The sequence below is a fragment of the Danio aesculapii genome, chromosome 8, assembly GCF_903798145.1.
Source record: "Danio aesculapii chromosome 8, fDanAes4.1, whole genome shotgun sequence".
In the NCBI taxonomy this organism is placed as follows: domain Eukaryota; kingdom Metazoa; phylum Chordata; class Actinopteri; order Cypriniformes; family Danionidae; genus Danio; species Danio aesculapii.
This window is the reverse complement of record NC_079442.1, coordinates 30,133,795-30,144,431: the sequence shown is the minus strand read 5'-3', so window position 1 is coordinate 30,144,431 and position 10,637 is coordinate 30,133,795. Positions and strand designations below refer to the sequence as shown.

The window sequence follows — 10,637 nt, the reverse complement described above, 5'->3', positions numbered from 1 at the left end:
CCTATGCTCTTGTGTGTGTGTGTGTGTGTGTTTTGAAAAGCTATATTGTTTTTACGGCTTGATGGTTTAAGTAATACAGACACCAGGTGGCGACAAAATGTGTGTGGACACTTTAAAATCCTTCAGGCTTTTTGAAGATGTTATGAACCCTCCATAACGCATTTGGATCCGTTTTGTTCAGGAAGAGACGCATAAAATGTCTAAAATGCATGTTGTCAGTAAAGGAGCGATTTTGTTGATCTAAAGAGATATAAACATTAAAGATTGGGCCTTTCACATTGTAACTATTATGGTACCAGTAGGGCTCAAATTACTGTTTTGTTTGGTGTTTATGAAGCTATATTTAGTGTAAATGTTTAAAAACCATTTATATGTTTATAAACTCGCTTTCAAATTAAATTTTGCTTTGACATGTATGTTTAATGTTCGTAAATGTAGACTTTTCTTGAGCAACTGAGTTATAAAATCAAAGAAATTTAATTAAATTTGTTCCAGTGGGGTTGTGTTTTTTCCTTATTCACTTTCACATCCCCTCGTTGAGAAGCTGCTAGATATAATGTATTTTTACTTGTAATGTATAATTATATTTATTTTTATTTATAAATAAGACAAATATAGTCACAGATCGTATCTATTTCAAAAACAGGATATTTGCCTTTTATCTATTTAAAAAATCACTCCTGTCGGTCAAATCTCAAAAACACGTGCCCTTGTCCACAGATTTAGCTCTGCTGAACAACATTGTTTTGACCTGTCAATCCCGTGCCCGGCAGGCAAACCACGCCCACAAGATCATGCCAGCCAGCTGGCCACGTCCTCCGCTTGTGCCACAAACAAGCCACGCCCCCATCCTGGAGTCAGCAGCTAAGCCAAGCCCTCTGCTAAATAAATAGAGCGCGCGTCCTTCAGCCTGGGCAATTTGGAGCAAAGGAGCGAAAGACCTTGGAGGGTCTCACCCAAAACAACAAACTACCAATGGGCACCGTCGCCTAGCGTTTACCCGACCAACCTTGCTTTTGGTGCATTACCAACATCACCAACTCACCAAAATAAAAGGTAAGTGAATGAAATAATAGTTCTTTCCGTCTAAAAAGAACTTTTTTTAGACAGGCAGGTCGAACTTACAAGGTATTGTCTTTCCTTTTTTATTTACAACTACACTATATACATATGGTCATTTTTAAAGCGAATAAAAAGTGGTACAAACATTATATAAATAAAGGCACCTTACACGACATGGCTTTCTGTAAGGTAGTATATCTTATTATTTTGGGCTTCGACTTAACAGTTTCTGTTATTCAATCAAAGTTTAGCCTTTAGTCTATCCTGCTTCTCAAAGTACTGGTGTGATTAAATGTCTGCTCTGTTATATGTAGAACAGAAGGGTATTAGACAGGTCACGTGGCAAATCCCTCTTCCCATCTGCAGCCTGACATTAACGTCTGCAAGACGAAAACAACACACTTTTAATCAGTGCATTATTAACAGTGTTGGGTAAAGTTACTTTTAAAAGCGTTATATCACAATCAAGACCCCTTTTTCACAGTGACTAAATGTGTTCGTTTCTTTTAAAGGGAAGTAACGTGAATGTTTGCATGTTTAAAAACAAAGATAAGCTTAAGATTGTAATATTACTTCATCCAACATTGATTTTTAGCATCTATTTTTAATCTACATTGGTAGCTTGTTTTTTTTTTTTCCTCTCTTTTGAACACAAAAGATATTCTAAAAATGTTGAGGAAAAATAGACATTGGCATCCATAATGAGAACAAAGTTAATAGCTGATTTTTCCCATCATTCTTTGGTGTTTCTTTCTGTGTTCAGCTAAGACATTCATAAAAGTTTATAACCACTTGAGTGCAAGTAAAGGTTTTCAGTTTTGTGTGAACGCATTATGTTTTGAAGTTGTCTTCACCTTGGAAACCAGGTATTTTTACATGCACGTGTGGTGAAACATGAGCTGTTCTGCACACTTGTTGCAGAGGGTCTCGGCTGTTCCCAGCAAGTGGGTCAGTGTCAGAGAATGTGGAAATCTGATACTTCAAGTAGCAGCTGTGAACTGTCATCACGTCACAGTTTGCTAGTAAGGAAGGGTTGGATGAACGGCTCTCAAGTGGAACATTTTCAAATCTGGTCATCTTAACAATACCACCAACTAACTGGATGAAAAAATATATAACAACGTGGCAGCACTTTTTCTTGTGTAGCTGACAGGGTTAAACCCTCTTTAAATATTTCATGGGCGTTGAGTGAAAGCACAGATTTTCCAGCATCTGCCTGCCCGAGGTGTTTTCCAAGCCCTATTAAAAAGATCACATTGTTGTGTTGTCACAACTGTTTACCTCAAACAAAACGACCCTCATCCGACCTGTTAATCCTCTTTCCCCAACAGGTCTTCCTTCTTTCCATCTTCCACACGGTCGACCCTTTAGAGGACGGGGAAAATGGCAGCGATTCCATCCAGCGGTTCCCTCATCGCCACCCATGATTACTACCGAAGTGAGTTTAGTTTACTTTTACATCGTAATAAATCAATACAGTGGGATCCAATCCTAAATCCAACAAGAGTGGATTATAAGTGTTAATAAATACACCTGAAAAAGTTTCACCATGGTAAATGCACTGGTTATTTTCTATTAGTTACATTTATCACAAAAAAAGGAGGAAAACGGAGGAATAATCAATCTGCAATTCTGATTTTATCTATTTAGTCTTGTGTTTATACATTTAATTTGCAATAAGAGAAGGCTGATGCTCAGGAAAATGAGCTTTAATTCTTATTATTTTATAATTTACACTGTATTATTTATTGATGTTTCAGGGCGCATTGGATCTACGTCCAGTAACAGTTCCTGTAGCAGTTCGGAGTACACTGGGGAGGTCATTCCACACCCACCAGGTATAAATGTAGCATCACATCAGTACCACAATGACTGCATTACAAACACACACAATGCAGTCAGTCAGCTCTCATTGTGCCAAAAGCTGAAGGTTTTCTTGCACGGCAGGTCTGACACGTCAGGACTCTGGCCACTGGTGGTCCAGTTTTTTCTTTGGGAAGCAGAATCAAATGGGAACGCCCAATGGATTTGAGTCCCAGCAGAAGTGAGTTGAACACCTGCTGTTGTTGTTATTTAATGTCTTAACTCTGCGCAGTGCTGGTTTTCACAGTGTTTTTGTGTGGCAGGACTGGCACCTACACAGTGACAAACGGTCAGGTGACCTGCGTCGCTCGCGAGATCGTAATGAAGAGGCATTTGAGCGAGAGCAGTGACTCTGGGAAGGAGCCGGGTTCACCCCTGCCCTCATAAAGCACACACCCCCACGCACCCCACCCTCATCCGGGAGTCACCGCGGGCCGGCGCAGGCGACGGAGGCTCTGCTTTTTTTTTTTTTCCTTATTCTTATTCTTTTTTTAGTAAAAGCCGGCTGCTTTTTACGTCATGCTATATAGTGCTCTTTTTTTATTCCTGACCAAATCAACTTTGTAAAGCTTTAAAGTGCAAAAAAAAAAGGAAGCTTTCTGTATGACGAGAGTTTAGTGTAGGTCACTGTATCACTGGGTGCACTTTGCAATTGTGTTATTATACTTGATATAAATAAATGACTAACTGCAGCCTAAATTATGGTGTGTTGGTCTTAATTCCTTCGCCATACCATCACTACAAGGTACATTTAAAGCAAGACATTTGTATTACAAGTTTTCTGAAATGTTTAAATAAATAAGGGGATTCGATTAATGAAAAATGAGCTCATATAAAAAAATCTGAATTAAATGTTTTTATAGAGGATAATAATTTGTTTTTAGGAATCTTATTCAGTCATTCATTTTCTTTTCAGCTTAGTCCCTTTATTAATCTGGGGTCGCCACAGCGGAATGAAGCATGCAACATGCAAACTCCACACAGAAATGGCAACTGACCCAGTGGGGACTCAAACCAGCAACCTTCTTGCTGTGAGGTGACCGTGCTAACCACTGACCACTTTACATAAAATACATTCATATTACAAGTTTTCTGAAATCTTTAAATGTGCAAATGAGGGATCGTTTAATGAATTATGAGCTCATTTGGAAACAAAACTTAACTTGTGGAAATGTTTTTACAGATGAGAGTTATTTTTTAGGGGAATCATTTTTTTTGAAAGTCAGAAAATACTGCGAAAAGCCAGAAAAAGACACAATTTCTTGTAGAATAAAATGTATATAATCAACAGCGGTGGAAAGAGTACTGGAAAATTATACTCAAGTAAAAGCACCAACAGTTGCCCAAAAATGTAGCGCGAGTAAAAGCATCTGTTGTAAATATTACACAAAGTATGTTCTAATTTCAAAAGTACTCAAGAGTAGTGAGCATTGAGTGTTGTGCTGTAAAAAGCTGATGCATTTACGTGTCATTTTTGTGTGTGTGTAAACGTAACATTCTGTAGTGCTTTTAGTTACAGTTTAAGGCTGTTTTGGTCATCATAGTCATCATCACCCGTCATCTTTACATCATCACATGCATCTAAACAGTGTCTGGGTCATTGTGTGTAAAGATTTTGCACATTCTTGGACACTTTTAATGCTTCCAAACAATTTGCTGCATTTATAAAGCGCCCATGTCCTGAGGTTGTTCAGTGCGATGCGATTTACTGTCTATTGGACAGGAATCACAGGCTAGATTTTACTAATCGCCATAGACAGGAAAAATAAAGTAGTGACTGCAGGTTGAAGGAATATAGTGGAGTAAAAGTACCAACAGCACTAAAAATGTACTCAAGGGAAAGTAAAAGTACACATTTTTAAAACTACTTAGTAAATTACAATTCCTGAGAAAAACTATTTTACACCACTGATGATCAGTATTAGCCTTCTGTAAAAACCTACAGAATATTAATGTGAAGAAAGTGTGTGTTTGGTCAAGTGCTGAGACATGTTATGACGTGTTCATTTTGACAAAATGGCCTTTAAAAATATATTTTGTGAATAAAAACTAGACACAAATTTAAAAGTAGCTGTATAGAAACTCTAAAAGGTTTATTTAGGATGTTTTCTTCCCATTAAAAGCACTTTATGAAAGTCCTAAAATCTCAGATTGAATAAAAAGACGTGTTTTTGGTTGCAGTGTCTCGCTGTGGATCGATCATACCCAGCATCATTAGCATGGATTACAGTGAATCACTATTAGGCTATCAGTGACTTTCATCCAGGGATTAGCATGAAACAGTTTCTGTTCACTGACTCTGCTTTTCTCCAGAGAATGAGCTGCTCATCCACAGCCTGTGCGCAAGACGTTTGGCATTAAGGAGGCTTTGATGTGATTAAAACTCTTGCGCTAAGACAGGACACACTAATGCGCTTTATATAACACTACATCTACTGTACATGTGGCACCAAGCAACTGGAGCTGTTTTTTTCCTCCATCTGGCAGAATTAGCTTTTAGAAAGCAGCTCAATAGAATAAGTAGCTGCTCCATGGTCATCTGAGCAATCGGACAGCGCTTTGGTTAAATAAAAGGAGTGAAAAGGCAGCATTTCTAATGCCAAATCTACTTATATCTGCTGCTAATCATAGAAATGGGGCATACATTTACAAGCAGATTATTACTTACTAAAAACAGCTGTTTTATTTTTGGACTGTGGCCTACATAATACACTATTAATACAATTCTCCATGACAGGCTTTGATTGATTGGTCAGTTTGTACTTTTTAAGCTGAATTTATTGACCTAGATTCTGTGTTGAAGAGGATGTATAATGGATTGTTTACCACGTGCTACATACTTACATTTGCTGTACTAATTTTGCTACAAATATGAAGCAAATTAAGCAAAAATAACAAGCAGGTAATAAACTCTAAACAATGTGGGGTTGTTTTAACCTACATTTAGGTCAATATAGTAAAAAGAAATTAAAAAAACAAATATATATATATATATAACCCAACGGTTTGGTTTGTCCATTTTTTGCCCAGATTTGGGTTGAAAACCAGCATTTGTTGTGTGGTGTAGTAAAGGTCTTAAAAGCACAAATATATAATACATATGAAAACAATCATCTTAAAATAGTTTTTAATTAATGTTATTTTGTCCACTGACTATAAAAGGCCCTGATTTTCATTTCATTTTTATCTGATAACAGTTCTGCTTCTAGAAGTAAAAACTCTTTTTCTCCATAGGGACAGAACTGCCAATAAAGCTTTACAGACAGACATGCTATGAGCTCTAAGGCTGTTAATCACCTGAATATCATTTTGTTGAACAAATGTGTTCACATTAATGAAACCAATTTTTCAAAACAATTGAGTATAAATTCAGAATTCTGCATCATAAAAGTAAATACACCCTACAGAAAATTCCACCAACCCTTTTTGCTTCAGAACTGCCTTAATTCTTCGTGGCATAGATTCAACAAGGTACTGGAAATATTCCTCAGAGATTTTGCTCTATATTGACATGATAGCATCACACAGTTTCTTCCATGATGCGAATCTCCCCTTCCACCACATCACAAAGGTGCTCCATTGGATTGTGCTCTGGTGACTGTGGAGGCCATTTGAGTACAGTGAACTCATGGTCATGAAACCAGTCTGAGATGATTCACACTTTATGACATGGCGCGTTATCCTGCTGGAAGAAGCCATCAGAAGATGGGTACACTGTGGTCATAAAGGGATGGACATGGTCAGCAACAATACTCAGGTAGGCTGTGGCGTTGACACAATGCTCAATTGGTACTAATGGGCCCAGAGTGTGCCAAGAAAATATCCCCCACACCATCACACCACCACCACCAGCCTGGACCGTTGATAAAAGGCAGGATGGATCCAAGCTTTCATGTTGTTGATGCCAAATTCTGACCCCACCATCTGAATGTTGCAGCAGAAATCGAGACTCAGGCAACGCTTTTCCAATCTTCTATTGTTTAATTTTAGTGAGCCTGTGCAAATTGTAGCCTCAGTTTCCTGTTCTTAGCTGACAGGAGTGGCACCTGGTGTGGTCTTCTGCTGCTGTAGCCCAGAGATGCTCTTCTGCATACCTCGGTTGTATTGAGTGATTATTTGAGTTACTGTTGCCTTTCTATCATCTCAAACCAGTCTGGGCATTCTCCTGTGACCTCTGGAATCAACAAGGCATTTGCGTCCACAGAGCTGCAGCTCACTGGATATTTTCTCTTTCTTAGACCATTCTCAGTAAACCCTAGAGACTGTTGTGTGTGAAAATCCCAGTTAACCAGCAGTTTCTGAAACCAGCCCATTTGGCACCAACAACCATGTTTACACATTCAAAGTCACTTAAATCCCCTTTCTTCCCCATTCTGATGCTCGGTTTGAACTGCAGCAGATCGTCTTGACCATGTCTACATGCCTAAAGGCATTGAGTTGCTGCCATGTGATTGGTTGATTATTATATATTCTAATATTATAGATATTATACACACACACACACACACACACACACACACACACAATGTGTGACATTCATATATATATATATATATATATATATATATATATATATATATATACTGCTCAAAAAATAAAGGGAGCATTAGAGTTACATTGTATTGTTTAAGTGTTCCCTTTCTTAAACAAACTTTTTTCAAAACTTGATCTACTTCAGATTTTGCAGTTTGCCATGTGCCACCGGTTCGAATGTTAAATATTGCTTAAATAAAAAAAGTACTATTTCCAAAAACATATTGCACCATGTAGGTTTCCTTTTGTCACTTCAGCTAATACTTTTAACATGTTTTTATTTTAATAATTTATTTTAATGTCATCATTATGGCCTTTCACCCAGAAACTTTTTTTGGGTCACAGAGTTTCCCCCCTGATCCCACAGTTGTTTCTAAACAGAGGCGAGAGCTAAAAACAGTTTGAGTCTGCTGTCTGCGTGAGTTTCCCGATCATCGCCTGCTGTCGGGTTACTCTGCATAAAGGTGAACACATGCACACATACACACACAGCTTGTGTCCATTCACATTCTTGGAAATCTTTCAAGCTGCTCCACTTTTACTATCACCAGTGTTTGGAAACAGTAAAACAGGAACAGAGTTTCCTGGTATATTCACAAACGTCTTTCTGTTTATTTTATCAGTGGCAGAGTCTCTGTTTATATGTGACACGTGTTCGTTCTGATAATAGGCCATGACGTTTGTCCTTTCTACTATTTTATTGGTGGTCATGTTTGCTCACTGTCCTAGCTGTTAGCTTCATGCGTTAGCACACGTCTCGCATATGAATAAAATATCAACTTGCATATACTTCGTGTTTGCGCTTTAAATAGCCTATGAATGAACTGGGTCTACTTGTACTAGTATGACTGGCCCAGTCCCAAGAAACCCTAAACATAGACCCAGAGCGCCTACATTTTAAATCTGCCTTTACTAATTTTGTTTTCCATTATCCAGCTGAAATGTGAAATTAAATACAAGCAATGTGTATATTCAGACACGATACAAAGTCAAAAATTATCCAAATGCATCATTTTGGCTTATTGTAGTTCACGTCAAGCACTTGACTATACATACTAATAAAATAATGCTCATTTAAAAGTATTAATAACTTATTTTCAGTTTTACTACAGTCAGTGTAAAAAGGTTCTTGTTTTTTTTTTAATGTACTTTAAAAAGTAGTGATAATTATAAATTAAAAAATGTAATTTTATTAATAAAAGTCATCATTCACTAATAATTAGTACTAATAATTCATATTTTGTGTCTGCAGAGATGTGAAAATAACTAATTATATAATATAGTCTAGTTTATAAAAACGTGTGCTGCAAAATATAAGCATACAAAGTAAAATCAGGCATAGTAAATGGCAAAAAGTGTTTTACGTTACTTATCAGCTACAGCAGGAAAATAAATGCATGGGCGTTGAGGTTAGGGTTAGACCAAATCATTTCTTAGTTGTTAACTGTAGACTCTCTCTGAACGAGTCGTTTATACAGTGAGTTGTTAACTCTATGCTAACTGAATCGCATGAGGTGCCAACAATTTTCACAGCTTATTTGAACTTTTTACTTGCTACATTTAAGACATGTAGTCAAATATTTACTTTTAGATGGAATTGAAGTAAAAGTTTCCTTAAACCCTTATAGTACACTTATTGAAATATTCTGAAAACACTGGAAAAACACTGACCTACCCTCTTCCTTCCCTAAACCCAGCCAATAGTGTTTTCAAAAGCACAGATTGACCCACCCACCCACTTTTCTATACCCAACCGACAGTTTTAAAAACTAATCCAGAAAAATAAAAGCCCTCGTCTAATTTTTACCACATTCTCACCCTGTTGTTTATTTGTTTATTTGACTTCTGTTTGTGTCTTTCCAGCTTTCTGGAACTGTTCTTTGCCAGACTAGAACCCTGTCATCGTGGGCAACTCCTCTCTGCGTCTCTAGTCAGCTGATGTACATGGCAAGCTAACAGGACAAACTGGTAACAGTGGGAAAGCCATCAATACAAAGTTAATTGGTCAGCTGGAAAGCGCGAAAAGGATTGGCATCATACTGCCATGTAGCGTTTGTTTTAAAGACTAAATACTGCCATACGTACTTCTGGCTACATAATTCGCAATCATCAGAAATATATATAGGTCTACTTTTTTTAGAATGAGCCTGTTGCAACGTTCATTCCTAAATCAGTTTCCAAACAGAAGCTGAAAAGTTGCACACCCCAATTCTTAAATCTATTTTTTTGTATAAGTTTCTAGAATTGTTATTAGATTATTTTGCTTACTCCACTGGCAAGTTTTGAAAAACTCACTTAATTTTGAGTACATTTATTCCTAAAACAAGACAATAATTTTACTTCTCTAGAACATGATTCTAGACTAGAAACAAGACAAAAACTCTATGTAAGTAAATATATGTTTTTGCAGTAAATACATTTTTTTTGTGGTGTTTGTACCATTTTTGTCACATTTTGCACTAAATCAGCACAGTTCTATGTATAAATCAAGGCTTGATGCAACAGGCAGTGATGGACAAACTGCGCTTCCTATTGTGATTCTGATTTGTGAAACAGGACTGCAATGTTATTTCATCACACACTCAAAGCTAAGATTGAAAAGCAGACAAATCATTCTAAAAAAATCAGAGGCTTTGGTTATAATAGACTTCAACATTGAAAACTGAATTATTGGGTATCTGATTGCGGAGTACAAGAGGTGTTCAAAATCCCCCCGGGCTGCCATGCAGTCATTATGCAGATGTGACCTTCCTGAACATCCTGTCATTTTTTCCGATTAGTTTGTCCAGAGCATTCTCGATTCTATTTCTGCTCGCCACGCACTCGCAACGTGAACACGCTGTGGCAACACTCATGTTACTGAGTTTCACTGTTTCAGCAGTGGAGATAATCAGCAGTGTGTCATGCACAAATACTCCATATCCATTTATAATCCTTCAATGTCTCACAATCAAATTATTCATTTCACAAGAAAATTTTCTGTTTAGTTGCAATGATTTATTATGACTATTTCAGTACATTTCCGTTGCTTTCTACTCTATAAACAACACTGTGCCAACTCAAACAGCACTGGAAAGATTTCAGAGATTGTGAAATGAGGAACTGGACAGACTCGTTCTGTTTGGGATGCTGTGTTTACATTCACTGTGAAAGGGCTAATAAAAAAATTCTGTTTACCT

At 37.2% G+C, this 10,637-nt stretch overlaps 1 protein-coding gene across 1 annotated transcript; it reads left to right on the top strand.

Annotated features, from left to right (window-relative positions):
- The first annotated feature begins 897 nt into the window (after nucleotides 1-897).
- On the top strand, nucleotides 898-3,624 carry ppdpfa (pancreatic progenitor cell differentiation and proliferation factor a). The gene is made up of 5 exons (XM_056463670.1): nucleotides 898-1,056; nucleotides 2,394-2,500; nucleotides 2,823-2,900; nucleotides 3,010-3,106; nucleotides 3,189-3,624. The coding sequence occupies exons 2-5, from the start codon at nucleotides 2,446-2,448 to the stop codon at nucleotides 3,310-3,312; spliced, it is 354 nt and encodes a 117-aa protein (XP_056319645.1). The 5' UTR covers nucleotides 898-1,056; nucleotides 2,394-2,445; the 3' UTR covers nucleotides 3,313-3,624.
- Nucleotides 3,625-10,637: the final 7,013 nt, after the last annotated feature.